The sequence below is a fragment of the Aspergillus viridinutans genome (assembly GCF_018404265.1).
Source record: "Aspergillus viridinutans IFM 47045 DNA, scaffold_14, whole genome shotgun sequence".
NCBI lineage: Eukaryota > Fungi > Ascomycota > Eurotiomycetes > Eurotiales > Aspergillaceae > Aspergillus > Aspergillus viridinutans.
In genome coordinates this window covers 391,907-408,384 of record NW_025091230.1, presented here as the reverse complement: position 1 = coordinate 408,384, position 16,478 = coordinate 391,907, and the positions used below count along the sequence as shown (strand labels likewise).

The 16,478-nt window shown below is 50.1% G+C and overlaps 8 protein-coding genes across 8 annotated transcripts; 3 read left to right on the top strand and 5 right to left on the bottom strand.

Annotated features, from left to right (window-relative positions):
• Positions 1-1,010: 1,010 nt before the first annotated feature.
• Positions 1,011-2,311, bottom strand: Aspvir_003213 (nitronate monooxygenase; the record flags this gene model as incomplete). The annotated part of the gene is made up of 6 exons (XM_043274798.1): positions 1,011-1,113; positions 1,167-1,325; positions 1,380-1,465; positions 1,510-1,538; positions 1,602-2,132; positions 2,182-2,311. The coding sequence occupies 6 exons, from the start codon at positions 2,309-2,311 to the stop codon at positions 1,011-1,013; spliced, it is 1,038 nt and encodes a 345-aa protein (XP_043130733.1).
• Positions 2,312-3,003: 692 nt separating this feature from the next.
• Aspvir_003212 (sterol desaturase family protein) lies at positions 3,004-4,051 on the bottom strand (the record flags this gene model as incomplete). Its single annotated transcript, XM_043274797.1, has 2 exons — positions 3,004-3,415; positions 3,483-4,051. 2 exons carry the CDS (start codon positions 4,049-4,051, stop codon positions 3,004-3,006), a joined length of 981 nt encoding a protein of 326 aa, XP_043130732.1.
• A 1,535-nt stretch (positions 4,052-5,586) lies between these two features.
• Positions 5,587-6,404, bottom strand: Aspvir_003211 (uncharacterized protein; the record flags this gene model as incomplete). Its single annotated transcript, XM_043274796.1, has 2 exons — positions 5,587-5,620; positions 5,656-6,404. The coding sequence occupies 2 exons, from the start codon at positions 6,402-6,404 to the stop codon at positions 5,587-5,589; spliced, it is 783 nt and encodes a 260-aa protein (XP_043130731.1).
• Positions 6,405-6,666: 262 nt separating this feature from the next.
• On the top strand, positions 6,667-7,824 carry Aspvir_003210 (uncharacterized protein; the record flags this gene model as incomplete). The annotated part of the gene is made up of 2 exons (XM_043274795.1): positions 6,667-7,153; positions 7,208-7,824. 2 exons carry the CDS (start codon positions 6,667-6,669, stop codon positions 7,822-7,824), a joined length of 1,104 nt encoding a protein of 367 aa, XP_043130730.1.
• A 1,229-nt stretch (positions 7,825-9,053) lies between these two features.
• Aspvir_003209 (putative general amidase) lies at positions 9,054-10,759 on the top strand (the record flags this gene model as incomplete). Its single annotated transcript, XM_043274794.1, has 3 exons — positions 9,054-10,463; positions 10,509-10,593; positions 10,644-10,759. 3 exons carry the CDS (start codon positions 9,054-9,056, stop codon positions 10,757-10,759), a joined length of 1,611 nt encoding a protein of 536 aa, XP_043130729.1.
• A 605-nt stretch (positions 10,760-11,364) lies between these two features.
• Positions 11,365-11,973, top strand: Aspvir_003208 (uncharacterized protein; the record flags this gene model as incomplete). The annotated part of the gene is made up of 4 exons (XM_043274793.1): positions 11,365-11,479; positions 11,559-11,591; positions 11,644-11,794; positions 11,856-11,973. 4 exons carry the CDS (start codon positions 11,365-11,367, stop codon positions 11,971-11,973), a joined length of 417 nt encoding a protein of 138 aa, XP_043130728.1.
• Positions 11,974-12,367: 394 nt separating this feature from the next.
• On the bottom strand, positions 12,368-13,151 carry Aspvir_003207 (uncharacterized protein; the record flags this gene model as incomplete). Its single annotated transcript, XM_043274792.1, has 2 exons — positions 12,368-12,943; positions 12,990-13,151. 2 exons carry the CDS (start codon positions 13,149-13,151, stop codon positions 12,368-12,370), a joined length of 738 nt encoding a protein of 245 aa, XP_043130727.1.
• A 592-nt stretch (positions 13,152-13,743) lies between these two features.
• Aspvir_003206 (putative glycosyl hydrolase) lies at positions 13,744-16,444 on the bottom strand (the record flags this gene model as incomplete). The annotated part of the gene is made up of 2 exons (XM_043274791.1): positions 13,744-15,138; positions 15,188-16,444. The coding sequence occupies 2 exons, from the start codon at positions 16,442-16,444 to the stop codon at positions 13,744-13,746; spliced, it is 2,652 nt and encodes an 883-aa protein (XP_043130726.1).
• Between the last annotated feature and the right edge of the window lie 34 nt (positions 16,445-16,478).

Below are 16,478 nucleotides of genomic sequence, written 5' to 3'. Positions count from 1 at the left end.
ATCCCTGCTGAACATGAAACACGCCGTCTGCTCTAGTCTGCCCGTGATTGGTTTGGTGCCTGTCAATCTCAGACCCGAACACGAGTTCTGTGGCCCGGTCACCAAGTCATGTAGTTCATTGGTCAGCTTCTTGAGTAAGATCACAAACTCAATTATTTAGTCCGTCTTCTCAGCGCCTGCAGACGCACCGTGGCAAATCAGTAGCCTACTCGACAGTCCATACAGAGCAGTATGTTGCCTGTGGCTCGTCTCGGCTCAGCTCGCTTCATTCTCGACTTGTCAACTTACGTGTCTCATTATTTAGGGAGAGTGCCAAGTTTCATCCAATCTTGCCCCTCCTTGAGTACGAAAGACCCCTACTTACCGTTTGTATCTGGTTCGTTAGGCGTGCAGTGACTACGCCGATGCCGTACACCTTCATCACTTGTCAGTCTCGTCTCAAATATTTTCTCCAGCCAGCGATTAATTCGAGGATTTACAGAGCATGACATCTTCATGTGTTCCGCTTGTTCATATCACTTCTCCTCACACCTGACCCACTTGATGCACTTTGCTGTGGTTCATTTGTCGTGGGATGAATCTCCCGCTCTGTTCCGCGGTACAACAGCATCTATCTACCACAGGTTGCCTGCTCTGACAGCTCATACCTCATTTACGAAATAGATTCCAAGTTGCAACTCGACAGCCTGTTTGTCACTTTCATAGGTCGAATTTTACAGGCGTTTCTGCCCGACCGTCTATCTTGTCGTGGTCAGGTGACCTCACGGGTTCGAATTCGTCTCGACCACTTTTGATTTGGTGTAATCACAGTAATTATTATTGATTTAACCCAATTGAGATGTCCTCCGTAATGATGGACAAACATAATCATACAGTAGCAACCGAGTCCGACGTGGCGTTCGTATCTAATTACGGTCAGTCAGCCTACTTGCTTGGGTAAGGTTACATTTGTGTATGGATGTTTTGCAGATACTGATGTGCTCGGCATTAGACATGCATAAAGCATCGATTCATATATTAAATGCTTGAATCAACTGCCTGGCCTGTGCCTGTGTATCAATCACCACAATGCCAGCATCCAAGACAGATTCAATCTGTCCGACTCCGGCGCCGCTATCGAAGATCGTCAGCCTCTAAACGATTTCAAAAGACGGGGAATCTCTTACGCCCAAACGATAGCCGGGGGTGCTCTGACCGTATCCAGATCCTTGTTCTTGTTTGACTCAGCATCCCATTTCCGATGGACGTCTGACACAATCGCGCGCCCGGAATATTGGCTCGGCCAAAATTCAGCCCTGCTTTGAATCTCGTCATGCACGCGTGATCTACCAGCAATCAGTCATTGTGACTATTCACTTCAAGGATGCGAGGGATTGTACTTCAAAGTGGATGAAGCGCCATCATGAGTGGCAATCAAAGTGGCCTTGACCTGCTCCGAGGCAGGGCATTCCGTGGTGCATAAAAACTACGAACAGTCAGTTGTTAAACCCAGCTTGTTAGCTAACTCACTCTTGTTCCCATCACAATTCCACTTGCACCTGGACAGACACGGTGCTGTTAGCTCTATCCGCAGTGATCGAGTTGAATTGCCTCGGTCTCACCTAACATCAAGGCAGCTGCGACTCCCCTGCCATCCATGATTCCTCCAGCTGCCAGCAATGGAATGTTCTTCGCTGGATATTCTCTCCTGACCATATCGGATACATCCGGAAGCAAGGTCATCAGACTAGCCCCCTGCTTGAATTGATGGCCGCCGGCATCGGATCCTTGAACAGACAGAATATCGGCCCCATCATCAATGGCTTCTTTAGCACTTTCCACCGTGCCAACCTGAACAATCACTTTCAGTCCCCAGTCTCTGCCTGTTTTCTGCAATGCCCGAATAAGCTCCGTGTGCTGCGAGCGGCGGGTGCATGCAAACAGCCAGACCGCTACCGGTCGATGTTCATTGACAAGCAGGACAAAGTTATCCTTCCAGATGTCGGACTTCATCGTGAGACAGCCGACTCCAATGGGTAGGGGTGCATTCAAGTCAACAATACCAAGGAGCTGCCTAGCGTAGATCAACTGTTGCCGGAGATTTGCCAAGTCTGGGGATGACGCAGTGAAGTCGGCTCCGCCGCCAATAAGACCTGAATGAGGAATGAGTCGTCTTCTCCATATTACCTGCTAAGCTCGCACCTAATCCTCCAGCTTTGGCTACTGCCACTGCCATTCTGGCATTTGTCGAAAAGGCCATCGGTGCATTGCATATCAGCGGCCGGGATGTCGCGGGAAAGAATTGCTGAAGTGTTTCGGCTCCGGTGGGCATGATGGTTGATATGCTGTGATTTCACAATAGAGAAATAGAGAAGGATATCAGGCATCTTAATGGTGAAATATATATATATATACATATGTATATTATTGTGCTGGGCATCAACCATAGTATCTACTCATACTAGATTAGGTTGAGTGCTGACGCCACTCGGCCGCTAGGGCTGACACTGACGCTGAAACTGACGGATGCAGGACAGCAAATACCCATTCCTTGGCCAATGTAACTTGTCAACGTGCAGTTGGAATGCGGATCCTCTTGACGGTCCACCTTTGACTGTCATATTGTTTTTCGCATCTGAAACTACCACTCTACGGACTACTCAGTAAGGTAGAGATTGTAGTACGACATCCAAGTCATGGTGCGATGGCTGTTGAGTCAAGTATTTGTCAGATAATTGATAGCAGGTATATTTGTAATGATAAGGTGCTGATGATATAATGCTGAGCTATAATGTGCTGAGAACATCCATATAATCTTACCATGTGAGGTCTTCTCATTTATTAGTACGAACGACTGTGTCGAGGACGATCTGGTACGAAATAAACACTGACATATATCCATCAAGCCCAGGTTATGCTTTGTCGTCTGCTAGAATAGCAGTAATTATATACAGTAAGATCCAATTCAGCTCCACATTTCTGTTCTTCTATGTTTGCATCAGGCACTCTAGCATTGAATCCAGGTCAGAACAATGGCATCCTGGCGGTATTCGCATAATCCACATTTTCAGCCGCAGACTCGATTCGTTCATAACAGGTTCCAAAGATCCGATCCCAAAGACGAGTCTGCTTGCCGTAGTTGTGACTCTTCCTCCAGCCCTTCCGATGGTGCAAGTCATGGTCTTCAATGACAATTTCGGCATCAAACCACTGCAGCAGCCAGCTGAGGGGTGATGGGACAGTGAGATGCAGGCGCAGGCCGCTGTGTCCGAACACCTCTGCGAAAACAACGTACTCATGGCAGATCCACCACTCGTAGAAGCCCATCGGCAGACCCAGCAGCCGCAGGGTGAAGTAGGTCATCATCGGCACCCCGACCATGTCGCCGAACTCCTGCTCGTTGGTCCGCGTATGCCGTGAGCAAAGGATTGGGGTGCTTGGTGAGGTGGTGAGTGCGGTGATACTTCCAGAGGAAGCTGACGTCGTGCATGAGGCGATGGTACCAGTAAAACCAGAAGTCGAGCACGATCCCGTACAGCCCAACCTCAATGGGTAACCAATACCAGTTCATCTGTGCGGGAAGCTGACTCGTCTGATAGGAGAAGTACACTGATAGCGCCAAGCGAGAACCGGTCGTTTTGTACACCGAGGCCACGACCTTACCGACCCCGACGTCGGGAACGCCGTCTCGTTCATGTTTGTCGCCGTCCAGGAAGCCGTATATGTGACCGAGTCGGCGGAGTATGTGTACCTGGTAGATGACGATCGCATTGAAGGCAAACATATACAGATTAAAGGTGGCTAAAGGACCCAGGTTGCGTCCTGTGTACCATGCATAGGCCTGATGAAGCGCCAGTGGTAGGGACGAGTAGAAGATAACCCAGAGGTTCATCGACCACTGCGGCATGAACGGGATCGGTTCATTCTTGGAGTGCACCGGTACCTCTTTGTCCAGTTCTAAAGGGTAGGCGTTGAGTATATGGATGAGCCAGTGTCCGAGGCTCCAGGTATCCCTGCTGGCAGTACGCCAGGTGGACTTCATCGAGTCTTTCGGGTTGCCTTTGGTCTCCATGGCTGCGATGGTTTCGGGGGCTTTGTGAATCCGTAGAAACCCTGAGCGATGACCCGCTGTTTAAATAGGCTCGTCGGGTTCAGTTTGCGGAGGCGTCGGCAATCTGGAGATACCAGGACATGTGAAGAGGCCAGCAACATCCCACAGCGCCAGTATAGGTGGATCTTGGTTCCCAACAAAATCTGTTCCACATATGAATGGAAGATTAAGCCCGTCGATCTGGAAACTAATCCTTAGCGAGCTACCGTGGATGATCAGCATGTGAGCTTGATGAGAGTATGTCACTCTCCACACGAGCCACCCCGCTTGGGGTACAGACCTACCTCAGAGGTCCAGATAATCAACAGGTCGAATACGTTAAGTATCCTGCTCGAGAATGGTATCTTTGCGGCGAGTTTGGCAGATATCCAGTCATCAACCTGGAAATGCTTGGGACCCCCAAGAGACAACACAATGTCGGCCAAAAGTATTCACAATCCCATAACCAGATTGTCGAAATTGAAAGAGGGGAGTACTCAAACTATCCCATCTCGCATCGGCAGTTTGGGGAGCCTAACCAGGGTCCGCCAATTTAGCGTTCGCAACCATTTCCAAATCGGGTAATATCTCAACCATCCCGCAATGATGCTATGTTTGAGGTTGGTCTATGCTTGGCAGTCAAGGATGAAGAAGGTCGCATTCAAGGATGGTCATTGTGTTTTATTATACTATGTAGATCGCAAGTGACAATCAGATCAATCATCCGGACAGCGACATGCGATCACAGCCACAACCAGAACTGCTTTCACAAAAACCCAACGATTTGGCCAGGGTATGTTAGAGTCCTATATCACTCGTGGGATCAACCGTCAGATTCTGAGTCACTAATGTGGATCATTGTTAGATATGACGGGTAGCACTACTACTTGAGGTTTGTAGCCAGTCAGGTCAACGTGAACTGGGAAATCCCGTGAGTATGCGTCGATGGCAGGGTGAATCCCGGTACATGTGAATGGATGTTCGTAACTCTTGTGATGTCAATCAACAGACCCGTCGGGGATTCGCCGCGCTATGGAATCCCGGGGAAGAAAGGCTATCTTGTGATTGTTTTGAGAACCGTAGTCAACCAAGCGGCAAACACAGCAAAGAAATCCGTTTCATGATTCGTCGCTCTATTGCAGTACTCCAGCAGTGCGATATATCGTTCCCTAGCTGTGCTTCCGGTTGCATGTAGAAGCTTAGCACAATCAACCGGGCAGAGGTACGGCGGCTGCCTTGTGTCCTCTGACAGAGACGCGCTTCCCTGCATGATGCATGCGTAATAAACACAATGATCAATACCAAAACAATGACCTAGCTCATGGCTCGCTGTGCGACACATTCGAGAAAGCCAGAGTGATGACAATAACCGTGGTGATGAATCGATGTTTGGGAGGGAGGACATTGTAGATAACGCGACAGATAACGGCGAAGGAACCAGGGATGACGATTCACTTGAGGTCTTCCGCCGTTTGGTGTTCGCCACGTAGGAGGAGCTGTATTTTCGGACGTAGTCGTTACAATGTGATGCCGGCCACGAATGCTCCCGCTCTACTGACTGGAGTGAGTCCAGGGTCGGACAATACCTGGCGCTAGAGACCACTGCGATGCGACTTCCACCGTATGCACGTCCGCAGATGAACGTATCATCCGCGTCCTCATAGAGATCATGGTTCACGAGAAGACACAAGGCATACGCATCCTTGGGCAGTATGCTTATCGCCACATCTAGGAGATCGTCGAGGTTCAATTGCCGAGGGTAAACTTTGTCAGGGCATGCCCGCGTCCGAATGCCAACGCACTCGTCTGAAACAGCTAAACCAATGAAGCGGGGTGGGCTCTTGGATTGTTGACCATCCCAAGGAACAAAACGAAAGTCAGGTACTCGAAGGAGCTTGACGGGGACCCCATGGTAAAATGCCGCGAGGTAACCGACGATGTCTTGTGGAGTAGGCCTTACTAACTGATGCTGGGCCTTGCCCACTCTTGGAGAGGTCCATGCCTGCGCAAAACGGGCATCTTCATCATAGTCGGGTGGCGCGACAACATAGACTGTCCTTCTGTCCGAAGTGACTTCGTTGCGATCCTCCTCGTCCAACCACTCTTGAAAAGATTGCGGTGGGTACTCAGGATCCAGTGCAAGGTCATCGCCAGGCAAAACCAATGGAGCTGGATATATGCTCGGATCAATACGGCCGTATTGTCCTTGGAATCCTGCGGGTCTCGTGGCCGCAGTCCTTTGCTTCAGACTTGGTTGTTTATAACCTACTTCAGCAGCATGAGGAGAGGTCTTGTAACACATAGAAGAATGCAAGCATCTCCGTTCTGAAGACATTTCTGATAGACGGATTGATGCAGCATATTGCTGCCAAATAATGAAAGTATTTGTGTTTGTTGACGCGACGCTGAGAGTGGCTGAAATGCGGCGGTGCTGAGTGATATGGGTGGATGCTCAGCCACACGATAACAATCACGTGACCACAGCGTCGACAGTGCTCGCACCTGACTCATTCGTCCACCTGCCGCTTTCATCGTCAGGCATCTCTATCTGCACCGAACCTAAGCATGCAATGAAATGAATTCACTTCATCATCAAAATGGACCGACAAATTGAAGATGCTGTTCAGCAGCAGTATTGCAAACTCCAGGAGCAACTTGACGAGCAGTTCGAGATTCGCGACCGGGCCCTTAGGCAAGAATTTGGCAGGGTGCACGAAAGGATTGACGATTTAATCAAGGACAATGAGGCCCGGGACAAGGGCATTAAGAGAGAGTTTCGCAATGTTTATGAGAGAATGGACTCTGGGTTCTCTCAAGTTGATGAACGTTTCTCTCGAGTCGATGAACGCTTTCGACACGTAGATGAGACGATGGCCACAATGTCGCAGAAGCTTGACAAGATTGACACATTGGAAACATCATTTGCGACCTTCGAAGCAATGTTTGGGAATTTCAAGGTGGCCCACCTTAACCAAAGGATACAGGCCATCCCTGTATTCGACTCCTCTCATCAACCAGTTCCGGTTCCAAAGTGTTTCCCCAAAACGGCTCTTAGACTCTATCGACTGCAAGATCGGAAGAACTGTACGTCATTGTCACACTCTATTGCCAAGTCTTAATCTTGCTAACATGGAAAAGGGAATCAATTGAAGACCCTTCTCAAGCATTACAACCTCGAGAAAGCGACCATTCGGCTTGTCGACCGTGGAGAGCTTTACGACTCCTCCGACTCCGATAGTGATTCCGACACTTCCTCCCGTTTCCACTCTATCGACGGGGAACTTGACCGGGCTATCGAGTCTAATCCATTTGCCGCCATGTGTTCGCTGGGCCGTCATCTTGGCGTGGATACAGACGCTCTCCATGATCGGATCACGCAGCTCGAGTTTCAGCAGAAGAAAGGAACTGTGGCCAAACGCCCAGCGGAAGATGTGGGAAGTGTTCGGAAGATGATACGAGATTTGGTCACGGGGGCGCTGCAGCCTGGCTCGTTCACGAGAGCAGACCCGCTTGATGATGACTCTGAAGGAAACCAAACCAAACTAGAATGGGAGGTCGACTCGGAGAAGTTCAGACGGGAAACGGCTCATCTTCGCCTTCGTGATACCGAGGCCTCGCCCCGTCCAGCCAGCGCCAAAGAAAGCCGGGGAAATCGCCCACAGAAGGATTTGGAGGTCCGCTCACGTCAATCCAAGGGCAGTCTGTCACCCACCGAGAAGATGACCGCATCAAGCAATCAATCAGAGGGTCATTAGCTTTTTGCTTGTTCTATTTTTGATGGTTTTGGCGTTAGGGAAGCACATGTATACCCGGTCTGGCTTCTGAGGATTTTGGTCGCTTTTGGACGGCGTTTTGGTGTATCTAGGCTTAGTAGGACGTCAGCTCATGGAGGCGACTCCCCCGGCATCGGCATAACAGCCCCTAGAGAGGGCCGCTGTATGGGTATGAATACTACTACTTCTACTACTAGCTGTAGCTGGCTGCAAGTCTGCGACCACCTAAGGCGTGCGGAGCAAGCAGTATCTATGCTAAACAGCAGATATTCAACCAAACTAATTTAATTCTTAATTAGATACTTGCTAGGGGGTCTAATTAGCTAATCAGCCATAGGCCTTATGGCTAGTATTAGTATCTAGTATCTACTCACTCTTATAAGATTAATAGTTAGTTACCAGGGGGGCAGGGCCTCCCAGACCCCCCTCCTTTTACTATATATTAGGAATTTAGAATAGTGGGAATTATATATTAATTAAGAGAGTAATTATAGATATTCTGGGGGGCCCCAGGCCCTACCTCTATGAGGCTATAGGTGCTATATCCAGTGCAAGAGGGTTGCACGTGATAACAGTTTTTGTGAGCCAATAAGAAGGTAATGTTTTGGACTAATCAAAAGGCCAGAAAGCCTAGTTCTTCAACTAATCAGATTGAGCGCCAAGACAGGAAGGTAAAAGGGGAGGCAAGAAGACATTGGATGCTTCGCTTCGCTCCGCAATTACCCAGACATTAGGTTGTCATTTTCACAACACTTAGAATTTACCGATGCGATGTACACGTCTCTATTTCATTGTTGACATGATACACATTAATGCAAATGAATGACTACAGGTGTCGGCACTAAGCCCGCAATTCGGGGAATGTCCCCATCATGTGAAGCAGGGCGCAAATATCGCTCATTGGCTGCAGCACCAGGCCGAATCAGGTATACACGCAACAGATATCGGAGGAGGAGTTGCTCCCATTCGTTGGTAGCCTATCACTAAGGTAGGTAAGGGTAAGTGTTATGTACTACCGTACCTAGGTATCTTTTTCTGGCTGATTGCCGGGTCCGCGTTGTCTGGTTCAGTTTACCCCTCATGCCTGAGATCATATTACTGCAGAGGATAATGGAGACAAGGACAAAGCTATATAAAGATTGACGAGTCTTGGATTTGTTTCCTTGTCGTTGTAAAGATACACCTCTATCATAGTACCACATCATACCACCATGACCATTGTCGACTGGCAACAAAAAGCTCAACTCAAGCAGTCTGAGGCTGCTAGCAAGATCCCTCCAGAATGGAGACTCTCTTCGGATACCTTGACTGCCATTCCCAACGACTCCAATATTCTTGACATTCCCAAGAAGTGCGGTATTCTTTCTGCTCGCGAGCTCGACGTCACCGAAAACTACGACGCCACTGGTCTCCTGCAGAAATTGGCGTCAAAAGAGCTCAGTGCCGTGGAAGTCACGACGGCCTTTTGCAAGCGTGCTGCCATTGCCCAGCAGCTTACCTTCTGCCTGACTGAAACGTTCTTCGACCAAGCACTCAGCCGAGCTCGGCAACTGGATGACCATCTGGCGGCCACAGGAAAGACCGTTGGACCCCTTCATGGCCTTCCCATTAGTCTGAAGGAGAGCTTCAACGTTGCTGGCGTGCCAACCGGTCTCGGGTTTGTCTCCTACCTGGACCGTCCGGCCCCAACCACAAACTCGGCGTTGGTCGATATCCTCCTCGCCGCCGGTGCTGTTCTCTATGTCAAGACCAATATCCCGCAGACCATGATGACAGCAGACTCGCATAACAACGTGTTTGGCCGTGTCCTCAATCCACACCGCCGCAATCTCACGGCGGGGGGGAGCACAGGCGGGGAGGGTGCTCTGATTGCCCTCCGCGGCTCGGTGCTAGGCATCGGCACCGACATTGCAGGATCCATCCGCATCCCGGCGCTGTGCTGCGGGACAACCGGCTTCAAGCCATCTGTTGGCCGGGTGCCAAATGCGGGTCAAACACTGGTCGGCCGAGCCGGGATGGTAGGAATTGCGGCCGTGGCAGGGCCTTTGTGCCATTCCCTCAGGGACGCTGAACTCCTTCTCCGGACTGTGTTCAACTCGCAGCCGGAGGATCTCGATGACAGCGTCCTAGGCTTTCCGTGGTGTGATGCGCCCTCAAAGGACGTCCTCACCATCGGCGTCATGGCAGAGGACCCAAAGTACCCGCTTCATCCGCCCATGCAGCGGACTCTGGCTCTCACCGTGAAGAAACTCGCCGAGGCCGGTCATCGTATCATCGACCTGACCGGAAAGTTGCCCAGCATCTCTGATGTCTGTGAACTGTCTTTCCGATACTTCAACATGGATCCCGACCGGACGGCCTTGAAGAAGATCTCCGACAGCGGCGAGCCTCCAATCCCCTCCCTGCGCGTGACATATAATCTCGACCAGCCTGGACCGGAGCCGACATTGCGAGAACTGTACGATATGAACGTGATGCGGGGCGAAGTGATGGCAGAGGTTCGGAAGACGTTCCTCGAGAATCAGCTGGATGTTATCATCGGACCAGGATACCAGAGCTGTGCTGTTCCTCATGATGAATATGGGAAGCCACCATATACTGTTTTCAGCAACTTGCTCGATGTAGGTTCTAATCAATATGATGCAGGAACGTCGCTGACTTGTCAGTACTCATCTTGTGTTCTTCCCTTTTGCAAGGCGGAGGAGGCTGCCGACGCCGAGTTTGTGAGAGATGTCCAGTACATCCCAGCGTGTAAGTACTCTCTGGTTTTGCAGAGGACTGTAACTAACCGGGAAATCTAGACAAGCCTAAAGAAGTCGAAGGTGCACCATGCCACGTGCAGATCATCGGCAGAAAGCTGAAGGATGAAGCCTTGATGCAGCACGCCAAGGTGATTGAAAGTATATTATCGAAGTAGGGGCCATATCAGAGTCGTTCTCTGTTTCAATGATAGTATGGCCTTGTGTTTCTGAATGTGATATATTGTACCGGATAGTCGATCAGCATTGGAAAAGTGAGCACCCCATGAGCTAGTAAGGGAGGAGCGGATCAGCAGGGCATAACAAGCACATACAGGAATTGGCTGCTCAACAGTAGTATCACAATGATATTAGTCCACGAGAAACTAGAACCGATGAAGAAGAATGCTCTATATATCTGACACAATCCCCACGGAATACTTCCGGAGACTCGTCATCATGCTACTTCAAGGTCAAGACCGTGGAGTCCAGATGTAGATGGGATGCTTAGCCCGACAGACTGTGTTTAACTTGCGGGGGTTCTCCTTAATTTGCAACTTGATGGACATCGTTGCTGTAGATATCCCACACCGACAGACAGAGATTCTTCATCAAATCTGGCCTGATACTGTTGACCCACTCCCTTGAAACGGACGACGCGGCAGGTCTCAGTATGACATCTCCATGTTGTTTCGAGAAAAGGAGACCTGTTGCCAAAAAGATATAAAGCTGCCTAACAACCATCATCCAACAGACATCGACAGCATCGCAATCCACCGCAATTATGTTTTCCAAGTCTCTGATCTCCGTGCTTCTCGGCGCAACCCTTGCGCTGGCTACTCTTGACCCAGCAACCTCCAACACCAAGGGCAAATGTCCTGGTACTTACAACTGCTCCGGTTAGTACGGCTTCTTGTGGTCTACTGAGTCGAATTAACTGACAGTCCACAACCGCAAAGACCTCCACGGCGATTCAAGCCGCGGAATGCTCTCACAACACGCGGACATCTAGTATGTACCTATCCCTCTCCTTTAGACGCTGCATCCTCTAATACTGAAGCAGCAACACAAACCTTTGCGGTCTTCGTCACCGACCACCAATATGACTCCGCCCATGGAGCTCCCTACGCAACCTGCAAGGCGTACACCTGCACCGCGCCCACTGATTCGCAAATGACCGATGTCGACGAGGATTGCTGGACATTCTTCTGGAAGTGAGTCAAGACCAGAGGCAATTGCGATATACTGAACTCTACAAATACTAACCCTATACAGTGACAATGGAGAGTCTTCCGGCGTCGGCACCGGTTGCATTAAGAGCCCCGATGACGGTACCTGTGGCTGCGAGAACTCCGACGGAACTTTTGTTTATGGTGGAACCAATTGCTCTTAGACTTAGAGATTGAGTTCCAGTGTCGGAGATATTTGAGTGTTGTAGTGATTTAGACCAATGTGGTCGTACAGCTGGCAGGGGAGAAGTAGATGTCTTGCCAAATATTGTCTTTCAGAGGGATCAAAGATCCTGACAGCAAATCTGCAGAGGAAGATGTGCTAATACTGATGAAACAAACGTGCACTTGTCTGATCATTTCCGACACCTAGAAGATACTGTAATCTCATCCTCAATGACGAGGTCATTGTTCTGATCTTGTCCAAATGGCACCTGACCCACGATGCCAGCGCACGGCGACTACCCAGCAATGCGATCTTGTCATTCACAACCCGAATTTCATCTGCGGTGACCGCGACAGACCCCAGCACAGTCAATGGCCAGAGAAGATAACCGATCAAGAACTTGTCGGGATCGATAGACCTGACCAGGTCAAGACCCTGGCGTAGAAGAGAAGAAATTCGCCCCTCGGCCTCCTCGGACGGGGCGGATATATCGATTCTAAAGGGAGGATGCGCATGGCAAGGATATACAGCATACATCCCTCGTTTTGAGCTTGGGGGTTCCTTTCCCACTGCAGTAATTCATCGTGTAGTCTTTGCCAGGCAAATATGTCGGAATGGCAAATTGGCCCCGCGGCGCGTGCCAGCCGTGTAACATCAGCAATCAGCAAGAAGAATTGATACAATGTGTCCAATATGGGCTGTGTGGACGGATCCTCGGCAGGCTCATTTGGTTCCGGTTCAGTAAAGTAGCGATCAAGGAACATTCGGCAGTCTGGATTGCTCAGCGCATCAAACGTTGGTTCAAAGAGCATCATGAGCGCGCTGTGATAGAGAAATGATTCCACACAAAGCCTCTCGAATGTCCTGACTGGTTGTTGATTTCTCTGTGCCGGGTATCGTGATGTCAGAAGAAAGCCGGCAGTTGTGGCATGGGGACCGACATTTGGTGGTGAATCAGTTCGGAAGCTCTATATCACGTCAGTATTCATTGGTTAACTGCCACGAACAGACAACCTTGTAGACGCAAAGACATATCGTCGTAGCTAATAAGCCATCCTCATTCCTGGCGTCGTTGGCATCCGCAATGCTGGCACGAAGCTCCCGGATGGCGAAGAGGTAGCTACGCATGGCCAACTGATGGTGATTCGCTCGGTCTACGGCAGCAATGGCCACCATAATGCCCATAAGAGGAGGGAATTCCAGCCCCAATCGCAGTATGTAGGATTGATCCGTGTATCGGGACAGGCAATTCTGTCGCACCAGACGCGGATTCACAGAGGTCGCAAAGTAATGATAATACTCATCAGGACTGTCTGGTGGAAATGAGAGCAGACTTGAAATAGAGGCTTGATGACGCCGTCGTCGTCTATCGACCGGCTGTGTCGCTGCGGTTGGCCAAGTGCAGTCAAGTTGACCGCGACAGCATCCCCCACATCGCGGTCGGTGTTCCTCGCACTTTTTGCGTCGTTGGCGACCTGGTAGGTGAGCGGTAATCTAAAAACTCCAGGGCAAATGTTACATTGGAGACAGCCTGTTCTCGTTCTGAGTCTTCCTTTTGATGGATGATCCATCGTCGAGAGAAAATCGACCGTTTGAAGGCTGTCAGTGCAGCTTCATCTTCAGGAATCCCCCCTTTTAGTCGGCACTACTTTCTTCATGGTATCACTTAACTTTGATAAACTAGGCATTCTTCATTGATTTAATAGCAAATACATATCCTCCTAACTACAGAATTAAACCTCTCTTGAATTTCCCATACCATCGTTAATTATGACAAGATAGTTCTCTTCACATTTACACCCGACAGTATAACCTCCCAGTTACTGCCACCTCCCGGGAATGCCGCTGTCAGGGTCACACTCTCCCCCTTGAAGATAGTCACATAATTATCAGACCAAATCACTGGAGTGATCTCCTCCTGCGTCTCCTTGTTGATGACTGACAGGTGCATGAAAGCGGCAGGGGTTGCCGAAGGATTATTCAAGACAACCTGCACCTGGGACAGACCGTCTTTGGCAGGCAACGGCTTCAATGATGCAGTCACGGTGACAGTCGGCATCGATATCAGTGCCTTGTAGTTGACATACTTTGTGACGGGGGTATAGTACCAGTCCGAATTCTTCCAGTCCAGGACGTCGTTCTCAGCGGACAACCAGTATACATTGCGGCTGAGGATGGCTCCTGTATTGGGATCTTTGAGCGCCAGACGGAGAAATGCGACGTCCTTGATCTGAGGGACTGCTTTGACTGGGATAACCTTCTTGGACGCATTTGGTGTGGTCTTAACTGTGACCTCCTCGCTGAAGATCGGTTTGCCATGGAGATCAACAAGGTCAACAGAGACAATACGAGGCCCTTGCTTATCAAGAGAACGATTGATCAGGTAGACTGCACGCTCCTCATAGTCATACGCCACGTGTTCAATCCTTCCACCGACCTTGGTCCCGAAATATGCGCCAGCTGGACTCAAATAATAGTCAAACAGCTGCCAGTGCAGATTCGGCCATGCGCTGTTCAACATCCAGTATATGACTCCAGTGGCCGGACGAGTGGCATTCTGGCGCACGGAGAACGCTTCGTATTCTGCACGCGTGGCCTCATAGTCCATCATCTGCACCTTGAGGAGATAATCCTCCAGGCTGACAGGGGCGCCGTACCGCGCGAAGAGAGCTTTGTTATACAGAGCGCGATTATAGAACGACGAGTCATACCGCGACATATGATACTGGTTTTGATCGGGGTTCTTCCACAGGGAATCCAGATCCTCTGGCGACAAGAACTTCTTTAGACTGGTCAACTCGGGCGTTCCAACACCAGCACCCTGTTCAGACCCGAATCCAAACGCAGCACCCAGCTGGTCACCATAGAAATAATTTGGTGGCACCCAGTCATACGGGCCATCCATCTTCATCCCAGACTGCCCGAGAGCCTGTGGATATCCCCGTCTGCTGGCGGACGCAATGATTGGCACCGGCCAATCCATGCGAGTCAGCGCATCGAGATATATCTGGGTTGCACGGTCGTCGGGCCAAAAATCGGATCCAACTAGAAAGGCTAGCATGGACGGATGGGTCTGCATCATTGCTGCTTCGTGGAGCATGGATGCATTGGCAATGAGGTAGTCCTTCTCGGTCCATTTTTCTCCATTGCCTTCATCATTGTACTGCGCTTATTAGTATTCTGCGTCATTGATGCAAAGATAAATGACTTACATCCCATCCCTCCCATTTGTCGCAACATTCCCATCCAGCTATGACCATCAATCCCATTTCGTCGGCCAAATCATATAATTCGGGTTGCTCCTGCTTGCCCTCCAGTCGGACGGTGTTCAGTCCTATGTCGAGCATATACTGGAAGATATTCCGTACACGATTGACATCAAATCGAAGAAACAAATCAGGCGTGTACCCTCCACCGAGAACGAGAAATGGCGATCCGTTCACGGTAAATGCTGTGTCGTTGTGGGAGTTGACATGAGACTCTACCTGGCGAATGCCAAACCGCCTTTGAAGCGCAACATCCGATATCTTCCCCTTGCCAACTGCCGCATTGACATTGAGTGTGTACAAGGGCTGGGACCCCCATTGCGCCGGCCACCACACCTTGGGCTTTTCGATCCTGACATTCATAGGTATGGTCTTTGTTTCATGTGGCTGGATAGAGAATCGCTCGGAAAGCGAAAAGCTCTCGGTGCCAGACTGGATGGTCCCCTGTACAGTACCGTTGACAGTCTCATTCTCATGGTTCGTTACATCCACGATAACATTCACCGTGACCGGCTTTCCATCAGGGTTTTTGAAGTAGGTCAACACACGCGGTGACGAGATCGACACGGGCCCCGTCTTTGTGATCATGACATCCCGCCACAGACCCGTGCCATTATCCGCTGGATACGGATTCCAATCCACGAATCCCTGCGCGAAATCCCGGAGATAGTTTGTCGGATACGCCTGGATGAGCAGTGCGTTTGATTTAACCTGCAGGTATTTCGTAATGTCGTACGTATGACCGCCGTACGACCCCTGCTGAACGGAGCTGGGTGCAACCAGCACCCCGTTGACGTATATATCCGCCTTGGAGGTGATGCCATGCGTGCGAAGCAAATAATGCTCTCCTTGGCCTATCTTGTTCTCGATCTGGAGTTCATGTCTGTACAGCCAAGGCGCTTCGAACATGGCAGTGTCGCCGATTTTGGTTTCCATGTTGTTGGAGTAGAACAAGGTCGTCTCGTTGAAGACGCCGTTCTCAACCAAACCCGCCATGACGGTCGCCCGCGAACCAACCTGATACCAGGATGAGTCGTCCATTCCTGGCAGTGACCACGCAGAGACGTTGGACACCGCAAGGGAGGAGTGCAGTCGCCATTGACTGAGCTTGGTTGTATCCCCTATCGTCTCGCATATCCCATGGACGACAGTTACTCCAAACACCGCCACATACAACGCATATAACAAAATAATCCAACCCATTTTGAAGTTGATTGAATAATTGCTATTACAATAG